At 36.4% G+C, this 12,794-nt stretch overlaps 2 protein-coding genes across 4 annotated transcripts in view; one reads left to right on the forward strand and one right to left on the reverse strand.

Moving 5' to 3' along the window:
• The window catches only part of RB1 (RB transcriptional corepressor 1), a 164,466-nt gene that overhangs the window by 51,098 nt on the left and 100,574 nt on the right, over positions 1-12,794 (reverse strand). The gene's annotated exons all lie outside the window — the stretch shown is intronic.
• On the forward strand, positions 9,292-11,989 carry LPAR6 (lysophosphatidic acid receptor 6). Its single transcript, XM_075532923.1, has one exon. It carries the CDS (start codon positions 10,044-10,046, stop codon positions 11,079-11,081), a length of 1,038 nt encoding a protein of 345 aa, XP_075389038.1. The 5' UTR covers positions 9,292-10,043; the 3' UTR covers positions 11,082-11,989.

A 12,794-nucleotide genomic window follows, 5' to 3' on the forward strand; every position in this document is an offset into this window, starting at 1 on the left:
AATAGAAAAAGTTAAAAGGTTTTTTCCCCAAGGTTCACATAAACATGTACCACAATTGGGACTAGAATCCCAGGCACTTCACCCCTAATCATCACCCACCTACCTAACCTAACCAACATGGACCTCCTCCTGGTACCAGACCATAGAGAATCCTTAATAAAATAATATGTGGTTAAGAAATATTAGATTATAGGAATACTAAAAAATTGCTTTGTAAAATCTTTCTACATTGAATTACTACATTATTGGTAATTGAGTGGAAACTCTAAAAACTTTTTTCTTCTAATTATGACTTTTCAACCTTACTGGCATAAGTTCACAAATACTAATTATCACAACAACTCAACGCTATCAGTTGTTCCCGACTCACATCGACCCTGTGACTCAGAGTAGTACAGGGCACAGTAGAATTGTTCCCTAAGGTTATCACGGTTGTAAATTTTAAAAAAATCATTTTATTGGGGGATCAGTTGTAAATTTTTATGGGAGAAGCCTCATCTTTCTCCTGTGGCGTCCCTGGTGGGTTTGAACAGCTGAACTTGCAGTTTAGCAGTTCAATGCATAACCCAATAAGGCACAAGGGCTCCTATATTACCAAAATACTATAGCTAAAACACCAGGAAATTTGACTAAATCACTAACTGTATCAAGTTCAACACCGGCAGCAATGAAGACAACATGTGTTTGTGGTGCATGTAGACAAAACCATGTGATCGAGAGCCTCACTGTAATTAGCTAATAATGACCACTTTGACCAGGGTACAGAGGTTCAAAAGGTAAATTAGTATAGTTTTGAACATGTGGGTATATTGATAAATGTAAACTATGCTTGATAAAACATGTTTTGCTGTTATACCTAACTGCAGGAATATTTTTATTCAACAATTTAAAAATTCTGATGAAATACTGCACAAAAAATGTATAGACTGCCAGTCATCTTGTCCCTTCCTGACAGTGTCACCTGGGATAGTCTGCACCTTCCTCATGATGCCACTGGGGCCTTATATTAAGGTGGTGATTCTTACTCCCGTCTATATAATATAAGCAACTATCATTCTTGCTTTCTAAAAACTAATTTCTTTATCTACTTTTAAATTTTCATTAAATTTCATGGATATGCCTTTTAGATGAGACAAACTAAATACCGTGGAAGTGAAATAGAATTGATAAAATTAGGTAAGACTCCATTGAAAGGCTTCATAAAATTTTAGAGGTGGTCTGAGTGAGGAGAGGCCAGCAGAGAAAGGAGAGCAAATAAGGAAGGAGGGGACGGCTTTCTTTTGTCCTCAGAGGTGCGGTGGCAGTGCTTGGCATGCATTGGACTGCGGGTATCAGGCAAAGTCTGCAGTGGAAGTCTGCTTTCAGGAAAAACACAAGGCCACCTTCTCCCATAAAGATTTACCTTGGATACTCTATATAGAGCAGCCATGAGTTCGATTCAACTCAATGGTCATGAGTTTGGGGGGATCTCTTTGCCCTCTTTAGTTGAACCTGCAAAACTGATTCCTATGCTCTTTTACTTTGTTATAATCATATCCATAACACTTTAAATCTTTCTTCTTCTATTCCCACCAAACCCTACAAAATTGTTTAACTTTTTGAACTAGGCAGCTGGCTCGTGCTCCAGTAAAAAGTAATGAAGGGTTAAAATGTCTGAAAGAATGATAGCAAGGTAAATCACTTCCAAATAATACCCAGAGATATCATTACCTATTTGCCATCATCATCCAATATTATCATCTAATGAATCTGTCTAGAACTTAAAAAATATTTCTTAGGCTAAAATAGACTTTTTATAGGAAATAATCAGATTTTATCAACATAGACTACAAATGTTTACCTCTCAAAATGGAAAAGTCTTATTTGTTTCTTAACTTAAATGAAAATTTATCTATCACACTGGACAAAAAAAATTTTTTAATTTTAAGTTTTTTATATGTCATTTGTAGAATCTGTTCAATCCCAATCCAGATTCCAACAATTTTTAAATTTCCATCTTTAAACAGATAGAAATATTAGCCAACAACTTTATATGAAAAGGAAAGAAACCTCAGATTAAAAAAAAACATTTTTAAAGAACAAGGTAGAAGACCTTATACTTCTCGATCTCAAAATGTAGTAAACAGTCACAGTGGCCAAAACAGTGACACAGCTAATCTCGTTCACGTATGTTGCTGGCAAAACTGGATATCAATTTGCAGAAGAATGAAACAGGAACCATATCTCACACTATATTAAAAATGAAATCAAGATGAGTCAAAGACCTAAATGTAAAACCTGGAATTATAAAAATCATCAGTGAAAAAATAAGAATAAACTTCACAGTCTCAATACATAAACTAAATACATTCTCAAACCTAATTGAAAATATACACACTAGATGACAGTAATTCCCATATTTTACTAAAACAGTCTAAGGAGAACCCACAGAGAAGGAAAATAAGGTAATGACATATTAATAACGGACTAATAAATAATATTTATAGAAACTATCAATACCTCAACAAGAAAAAGATAAATAATACAATTTTAAAATGGAAAATAAGCAGAGGATATGAACAGACACACCACAGAAGATAATCAGGGGGCCAAAAATATATGATGAAATGCCCATGATCATTAGTCATTTGAGAGTCGCAAATCAAAACTGTCGAACTGAGATAGTATTAACTACTCACTGTCATCCAGCAAATTCAGACACACTGTGACCCTGGAGGGCAAGGCAGAAATGCCCTGGGGTTTCTGAGACTGTTAACCCTTTATGGGAGTAGAAAGTTGCATTTTTCTTCTGAAGAACAGGGATAGTGGCCCAACGAATAATGATCAGGGCTCCTGTCCCAGCATTTAATAAATAGCAAAGTTCAAGAAACCCAGAAATCAATAAATGACAGTGGCATATGAAAATCATGGAACCCTCATACATTGCTGGTGGGACTGTAAAATGGTATAAACTAGATGGTGCTTCCTTAACAAGTTGGAAATAGAAATATGGGGGGGGGGTTCAGATGCTTACAGACATCCTCCCTGAGGGCAGTTAGTCACCAGACTACAGGGTAGACCTCCCTCCCTGCTGTGGGGGACAATAAACTATTTCTCCCTGAGGCCACCAAGCTTCACACCCTACCAATAATGGTCTCTATCAGTTGAGCCAGGGAACAGGCCAAACTGGCTCCTTGACATCCAAAGTTAAGTTGCCATTCTAAATCTAGGATCCACCCATCTTGTCACATGTATGCCCCCAATCCCTCCTCTCCCTATTGCATGTATGTCTGTAGACCACCCCCTCTCATTACTGTATTACCTATGGCACAACCCCTCCCTGTGATGTATGTACTCATATGTCCTCACCTGTAATTAGGGGGCTGGCATGTCCCCAGAGAATATAAAAAGCCTGGGCTAGCATTAAAGGGGGCTCTCTCCCTCCACGTGGACCACCAAGCGGGGCTGAGGTAAGCATGCTACCATGAATTGTGACTGACTCCCATTTATTTCAATACTTCTCTTCTATCTCTCATGCTCTCTATAACTTTACCATGATCTTTACTTATTATCGCTGTACAATTGCGTCTACCAGACCTGTAACGATGTGTTAGGGGCTGGCTTCCCCTGACAAAAATACTCTAAGACCCAGCCACCCCTGTACTTGTTCCATATCCTAGAGAAATAAAAGCTGTGACATGAATAGATATATGCACACTCATGTTCATCACAGGACTAGTCCAATAACTGAAATATAAAAAGTAATGTCTGCCAAGAGAAAAATGGATAAACTATAATACTCACATACAATGTGATGAAATGCAACGTAAAAGAATAATATTAATCTGTGAAATAGCTCATAATATGAACAAACATGGAGGACATTATACTGAGTGAAACTAAGATGAATCACAAAATGATAACCACTGCATGGGACACATATGGTAAAAGTTCACATATACACACTTCTTTGACTGCTATCTGCAGGGGCAGGGGAAACAGTGTTAACTTGGGTGAAGGAGAAGGCAAAATAAAGTAAGCGAGAGGTCAGGAAAAAAATGATAGGAGGCAGGGAAAGAAACTGGGAGGTGTAGGTAAGTTCAAGTCAATGGACGTAAATACTATTATATACATAATCCTACAAAAACGGTGAACTACAAGTAGATGCATGGAGAGGCACATACACTGAATAGGTGTGTGGGTGGGGAGTGGGGACAAAGGAAGCATATCTGCAAAGGTTTGATAGATGATATATGTACATGGGTGTTTTCCTTTCTTTTGCTGTACATGTATCCATAAATGCATACAGGGGGCAAGTTATGAAAATGCCTTACACATAACTAAACACTTTGACGGAATGGGTTGTTAGGACTCAGGACAACAGTTTCTGGGACACCAAGGTCAGTTGGCATAACAAACCACAAATACAATGTTCTAAATCTTACTGTAGTGAGTAGCAACTGATGTCTTAACAGCGGTTCTCAACCTGTGGGTCGCAACCCCTTTGGGGTTGAACGACCCTCTCACAGGGGGCGCCCAATTCATAACAGTACCAAAATGACAGTGATGAAGTGGCAATGAAAATAATGTTATGGTTGGGAGGGTCACCACAACATGAGGAACTGTATGAAAGGGTCGCAGCACGAGGAAGGTTAAGAACCACTGACTTAAAAGCTGATTAGAGGCCATTTAAAATGTAACTAAGAAAGAAGAGTGAAAAAAACTGGAAGACGCATGGAAACAATTAGTCCAATGAACCAATGGGTCATGCAAATACCAGTGTTGGAAAACCGGAGACTTGGAGAACTAAATGGTGCCTGGTTATCAATGCCAGTTGTTCTGAAAGCCCTGGATGGAATGGGAGAAAACGGTGGAACAAACCCACAGATTATAAAAGAGACTTCTTGGTTGGATAAATATTGGTGGAACCTTCAGGATTGTGGCCCTTAAATCACCCATTATGGGAGGAAATGAACTCACCCCTAAGGCTCAATTTTCACCAGACAGTAGGTCTATAAGAGAGCAATAACACAGGGGAGGTACACACCCCTTAGAATAATTCACCGTTTGAGATCAGCAGGGCAGCACTGAAACCGCAGGGCCAGGAGAAGGAATGGGAACAGGAAACAACGGGAGGAAGTGCAATAAGTGATGTTACATGGTGCAAATTGAAGCAAAACTAATTATTGAATGAAAAACTGATCGAATTCTCATCCACTAATAATAAAAAGTAAAAAAAATAGCCTGATGTTTCAGTTTTCTTTAGATAGATTGTTTCTTGATAGTTTTTAATCTGATTTAAGAAGCCAAGGGGAATAATAGCATTTCAGAAGCTTCCAGGTCCTCAAGAATAGAGCCTTTGCACTAATCAAATTTACTCAGCATTAAATCAAATGACTATACATATAATCAGACTATAGTAATCTAACAATGAATAAAACCTTTTTTCTAGAATCATATTTGACATTTGGTCCTATTCTTAAACAAGAAATATTAAAAGAAAAATATTTCTTCAATTAAAGAAAAAAATCTGCATGGTCATATGCAAAGAAAGAAAATCTGCATGATCATGTGCAAAGATTCAAATTTTCTAAGACAAAAAACAAGATCAATTTTCTTTATAATTTTCTAAGATAAATTTTTCCTTTGTAATCTGAAATCTTTTTTTCTTTTCTTTTTTTTTGGCATTTTTGCCTTTTTTGCAAAATACAGCAATTTTTCTTAGCCTAGATTTTTCTAAGATCTTTACTTCACATTTTACTACTCCATCCTCTCTCTCCCTTAGCTGTTACTGTTTGTTACTGTTTGTTTTTGAACAATTTATCGTGGTTGGGTGAAGGTTTGAGCAAATTATTCTTTTACAAATGTGTTAACTTATGTTTTAATATTATACTTTCTTATAAGTATTTGCTACATTTGGAATGAATCGATTTCAGAATTAAGGAATATAAATAATGCTCAGAAAGTTTTCCACATTTTTTAGATTTTTAACTGTACCAGATTACACTCTTATTAAATTTATTGAGATGTGATTTACCTATAACAAAATATGCTAAAATTTCAATGTTTAGTTCCATTAGTTTTGACAGTATGCTCTTTTGGAAACTAAAATTCTGTTTGGAAGTAAGAAGAGTACAAATGAACAATTACACAGTTGATTCATCCATAAGTTTTTCTGTCACAGTCTGGAGGGTAAGGTAGGATGGAAGAAGGTAGGATTCCAGAAAGGAGGAAAGATAAGATGTAATAACCATTATATACTTAAGTGAGTCCGAGGTAAGCCAAAAAAGTTGACAGTGGTAATGAAGAAGAGGCATGATCCAAAGAGGCATGACTGTCACAGTCAAGACCAGAACAGTACAAAAAAGAAGAGGGGGGAAGGCTGGCTACCTTCCATGGTGTTTACTGACATGGATACTCAATAAAAGTATTATTTACTCATTAGAAAACATTTTTTGACTATTTTTTAACTGAACATGGATGCATCAGATTTCCTGCCTCCTCAAAGTCATCGGGATTACAGAACTCTACCTGGCCTCTTGGAGTGACTGAATTGCATAACGACATTCACAATATTTCAAGCTGGTTGTCCATGTTATTTCACTGCTCACCCTAAGAGACTTAGTAGACAGAAACGGATTGACTTCACTGTCAGAAGTGCACAGCACCACATTAAAATAAGTTATGGTCTTAGGTAGTCGACTATATGAATTGCAGATAATTAAATAGAAAATAAGACAAAACAAGCAAACAATAGGATCTAGTAGTAATGCAATTATCTATGAAAAATATTTGAGTCCTTGATTGTATTTCATTCTCTTATAAGTAGTTACAGTTTCCAATCTTACCCTAAAGATTTTTCAAGGTATCAAGTTTTACTTTGGTTTCTTAGTTAGGAATAATATTAATTATTTTAAGAAATCCAGCATTCAATTATCTTCTTCCTGGAAAATTGGCAGCCCATCTGCTACTGCTCCAGGATAGCAAAAACTTTCAACACAATTTAAATACTATAACATGATCCACTGAGCAGCAACACAAGGGTATCTACGAAGGGTCAGGCATGATGTGAAGAACAAGAAATGCAATCCCTGGTAGCACACTGGGTTAAGCATTAGGTGGCTAATCACAAAGCTGGCAGTTCAAGTCCACCAGCCACTCTGCAGGGCAAAGAAGAGGCTGTCAGCTCCAGAAAACATTAACAGTCTCAGAAACCTGCCGAGGCAGTTCTACTGTCCTGGCAGTGAGTGATATTCTAATAACAGCAGAGAGTTTAATTTAGCAAATAGTAAGTTAAACAGCCATGTTTTTAAGTACAAGTAACTAAAATGTTAAAAAGCTACAAATGAACAGTTAAGGTATCTTTTTTCCCCCAGAAAGGGGGGAAGGGGGTGATCATTTCAAGTGAATAACAACATTGATACATAAATGGGCATTTCAAAAGTAAATACAGCTTAATTCTTCAATTAACAAATTTCCACATTTGAAATTAAAGTAAACATAGGGTAATTAACTGTTTGCATTTCCTAATTGAATGATAACTAAAAAATAGATCGTTGATTTAAAAGTAAATTACTAAAGCCTGTCTTTTTCTAAAATATTAGCAACAAAACCTTCTCCAATGAGAAAATAAGCTAATTAGCTATGCCTGTTTTCATTTCTCCTCACTCACGTTTCCACTACCTTTCTAATATGATCATACACATAATATTCTTATATACCAATGTGTTAATATAAAGAAATTGAGCTCTTTAAACAGAAATTGTTAAGTTTGTAACTATATGTAACATATTTTTTGAGTGACATTTGATTACAGATGAATTTTTGTCAAGCAATAAAAAATATATTTTATATCCAGGGCATTCATCAACAAATGACAAAAGTTGTGAAGCAGAAACATTCAAATTTAAAAGCTTTGAAAACATATGCCTATAACATGTTGCTTTAAAATTAGTTGAGTAATTTATGAAGGAAAAATAAATTACCCTTAAAAATGCCAACATTTCTTTGACATCTGAGAAGGAGAGTTTCAGTAAAACCTAAATCAAACTTTAAAACAGTAACAGAAAAATACAACACACCCACTGAAAAACCTAAGTCCCTGCTATTATGTCTATTTTGACACAAAGCTACCTGGAAAGACAAAGAATTGCCCAGGTGGCTTTCTACAGCTGCAAATCCCTACTGCAGGAGGCTGCTTCTTTCTTCAGCACAACTGCCGGAGAGTCAAACTGCTGACCTCCCACTTAACAGCTCTACACATAACCCACTAAGCCACCAGGGCTCCGAAAACACAACCTGAGTAGCCTTTTCTGAAAAAGCAATTAGATCTGCGAAGCTGGGATAATGTCATGTACCTTCAACTACTATCTAAACACTCCCATTACCCGCTCCCCATATACTTTCTTCTGATTTATTTGGGAATTAAAAAGAGGGTATACTTTAAATATAAATCTATCTCTCATAGAAACTTTCAAATTACAGCAAAATGCAAACCGTGTTATATCGTTTATACCACAATAAGGGTGTGAGAAAGGGATGGGGAGGTAGAATGAAACTAAAATTATGAACCTAAATTTTAGCCAAATAGTCTTTTTAACTCTTCAAAACTTATTCAAAACCATGGGGTGAGGGGCCCAGAAAGTGCATTTAAAAAAATAAAAACATATACAATTGTATTTTGTGCTCATATCTATGGGTACTGTAAGATTAATAACAGCCCAAATATAAAAATTCTTTAAATTAATCTTTGAAGAGAGGTAATTTAAAAATTGGAACAGCTCTAAAATATTGATTCAATTTCATAGAAAGGAGGAAGGAATGTTAGAAAATTATTCATCATAACTAAAGAGACATGATTTGAGCTGCTCATGAATACCCTAATTAATCAACCTTGAGATCTTTAGTACTAAAAAACAAAACAAAACCGAGTGGAGATCCAGAGTCCCAGTCAAATCTTTTTTTATGTCTAAAAGTTAAACCTTGCTCTTTTATAGTTATTTGCCAGATTTTTAAAATGTAGTAAGATAAAACTAATCATTTCAATTTATAAAATATACCATGTGCAATAATAATGTTAATAATAAAAACTAGTGCCATAATATCTCAAACACAAAAGCAAATGACTAGGGGAAAAATGGGCTTAGCACTGTTTTGCTGTTGTTGTTGTTGTTTTTCACTTATCAATTATTACCAGGAAAAAAACCCCACAACTCTGCCAGTCCTCCAGAAGGCATTTCCGCACAGAAAGAGATAATGAGCCGACAGACAGCTCAGCGAAGCAGTCAGTAACCCTTTGAAAGCTTATTCCCAGCAGGCGCGCTATCAGATTAGAGGAACTGCAAACAAACCTCTGAAACCATTCTCGGTCTCAGCCCAGCCTCTTCTTCCTGTGATGTCACGTTACAAATCCGGAGCCTTTCTTCCCACTTCAGAGAAGCCCATCACACAATACTGCTGGCAAGCGAGGGAAACGCTGCGACTCAGCAAGCTCGCGCATGCTGAAGAATTTACTTCGGAGCCTTGAAAAGACATTTCTGCTTACTAGCTGGGATCCACGGAAGGAATATACAAAATACAAACCCTCACAAGGAGCGGGAAGCGAAGGAGAACGCAGTGGGAATGCGTGAGTCTTCGAAACGGCTTTGGAAAGCAAAGTAAGATCGGCAACTTCGCTTTAAATATTCCAGGGCGCAGGGGAATATTAACTTTGGAATATTCGCCCCGGTACCTGAAATACAAGCTTACAGAACCACTGCTCGCACTGCTGCCTCAGAAAGCAGTTCGTCTATGATTGGCTTTCCTGACTGCATTTTAAAAAAGTTTTTCTTCGGTTAACCAAACCCTGGATTCACGGATCTTCTGGAGACTACGAAATGAGGATGTTTTTCCACTAAGGAACCTAGTGGAAATTTTACAGCAACAAGTTTCATGTTTCTTTTGGAGATTTCGGAGAAAAGCCACCCGACAAGGCAAAGAATTTCCACATAGGCGGGAGGTTACAGACCGGGCAAACTCTGAATGCCGAAGGAGACTTGGCCTGAGCAAAGGAGAGCACCTTTATAATGGTAAGCGTTAACAGCTCCCAGTGCCCCTACTCCGATGACTCCTTTAAGTACACTTTGTACGGCTGCATGTTCAGCATGGTCTTTGTGCTTGGGCTGATAGCCAACTGCGTTGCGCTGTACATCTTCACCTGCGTGCTCAAAGTGAGAAATGAAACGACGGCGTACATGGTTAACTTGGCCATGTCAGACTTGCTTTTTGTGTTCACTTTACCCTTCAGGATTTTTTACTTTGCCACAAGGAACTGGCCGTTTGGAGATTTACTCTGTAAGATTTCCGTCATGCTGTTTTATACTAACATGTATGGAAGCATTCTGTTCTTAACCTGTATTAGTGTGGACCGATTTCTAGCAATCCTCTACCCTTTTAAGTCCAAGACTCTGAGAACCAAACGGAACGCAAAGATCGTCTGCGTGGCCGTCTGGTTAACTGTGCTGGGAGGAAGTGTCCCTGCAGTGTTTTTTCAGTCCACCAGCCCTCGGGGTAACAATACCTCAGAAGCTTGCTTTGAAAATTTTTCAGAAGACACATGGAAAACGTATCTCTCCAGGATTGTTATTTTCATCGAAATAGTGGGATTTTTTATCCCTCTAAGTCTAAATGTGACTTGTTCTAGTATGGTGCTAAGAACTTTAAATAAACCTGTTACATTAAGCAGAAGCAAAGTAAGCAAAACTAAAGTTTTAAAAATGATTTTTGTACACTTAGTCATATTCTGTTTCTGCTTTGTGCCTTACAATATCAACCTTATTTTATATTCTCTTATGCGAACCCAAACATTTGTGAATTGCTCAGTAGTGGCTGCAGTAAGGACCATGTACCCAATCACTCTCTGCATCGCTGTTACAAACTGCTGTTTTGACCCTATAATTTACTACTTTACGTCGGACACAATTCAGAATTCAATAAAAATGAAAAACTGGTCTGTTAGAAGAAGTGACTCAAGATTCTCTGAAGTTCATGGCTCAGAGAATTTTATTCAACACAACCTGCAAACCTTAAAAAACAAGATATTTGACAATGACTCTACAATATAAACTGCTTGAAATGAAACAACTGGAACTTCACTGAACTAGAACATACTTGCTCCTTCAACTGTGAAAAGTGTTTTCCTGGACTGTTTTTCCACCTCCAAAAGAAGATAAAAAACATTCGGAGGTTTTGGGTATAAAGAGAAATGCATTCCATTCTTGTATATGCTCGATTTTATATTTCTGAGCCATTTTAATTTGTACCTTCATTAAAAATATCCCCAAGTTGTTTAAAATGTAAAAGTGACTGATTTAAATCATGTGGTGACCATCTGTATTGTCTTGAATGCTTTTGTTTACTAAATAATTTATACATATTAGAAGTTTCCTTTTATAAATATTTTCTTTCAACATATACCTAATTTCTATTTTAATTTAAATTAAAACTACTGGTTATGTTTTTAAACTTGTAATAACGTAAGTGAAAATGGAGAGCAATTTGAAACAAACTTAAAAACATTTACCTCAAATAGCTTAAAAGTGTTGAACGACCAACACTACCTAAGGGATCTTGGGCAGTTTACTCTTACTTAAGAGCTTTTGTTTTGTAGACAATTTATAAAAAGCAGCTACTACCTAACTTAAAATTAAAATTTCAAACCATTTTTTTAATATAACACTCAATTTAAAAGTGATATATATGCCATGACAATTTAGAATTTCTGCCAACTAAAAAAACACAAACTTCCAGACATTCAGTATGAATTCTAAGTATTTTAGATTAGTCACCACAGGAAATGAAATACCAAGGTTGACTTAAAAAAATAAACTAGAAAGGGATATATATATAGAGAGATTTGCATATGTAAAAATAAATATGATACAGACTTTTTTAAACTTCCATTTTCTGATATGTCTAAGCCAAATAGTGACTAGCTAGAATATATAACTTCAATATATGTAGAGGTTTTACTTGTCAAAGTAAATTATGAAGGACACAGTTTTTTACATTAAAAAGCAGTACAACTACTTATATAACTTTATTTTTCATTTTACCAAAGAGAAAACTAATTCAGATGTGAAATATTAACTGTACTAAAACTTGATCTTCTGAAGTATCTTTTATTTCTAATTTCAAAGGCAACCGGAATAAAAATGCTTGCTAAAACAGAAAAAGGCATATAGTTTAATGCTTGAGTGCTTTGTGAGATTTATCACTGAAGATCCGATTTTTACTGTCATAATCTTCCACATTTTCAAAGAAAATGAGCCCTCTGATTGAGTACAAAAGAGAAAATGAAACATCAGCAAAATATATATCCCCACTGAGAAGTGCTTGATCTCTAACAATGACATGTGACTAGTCAGACACGAGCCACTGCCTTTAGTTTCTATCATTTTGTGCCCTTGATAAAGTAACTTCCCTGATTTTGTAAAAAGTAAGTTACTGTTGCCTATAGGGAAATAAAATCAACCACAAGGAGGACTTAGAGATACTGGGAGTGTTGGTGCAACAGCAATCTAGCTGAGAGGCATTACTGAGAGGCTGAAAACAGTGAGTGTGATGGTGGAACAGCAGGAAGGTAAAAGGAAACAGGAAAGATCTAGGAAGCAAAGCTATGGATAGATATAAGCATAGGTGTGTATGAATGTAAAATACATTAATTCATAAAAAATACAGACAATGCCCTATGTACATATATTTATATGGCAATACACTGAGGTCGTAGACAGACTTCAGACTCTGCTCATGCCCTCCCTCAATGTCAGAACACTTTG

Source organism: Tenrec ecaudatus, chromosome 15, assembly GCF_050624435.1.
Source record: "Tenrec ecaudatus isolate mTenEca1 chromosome 15, mTenEca1.hap1, whole genome shotgun sequence".
Lineage (NCBI taxonomy): Eukaryota > Metazoa > Chordata > Mammalia > Afrosoricida > Tenrecidae > Tenrec > Tenrec ecaudatus.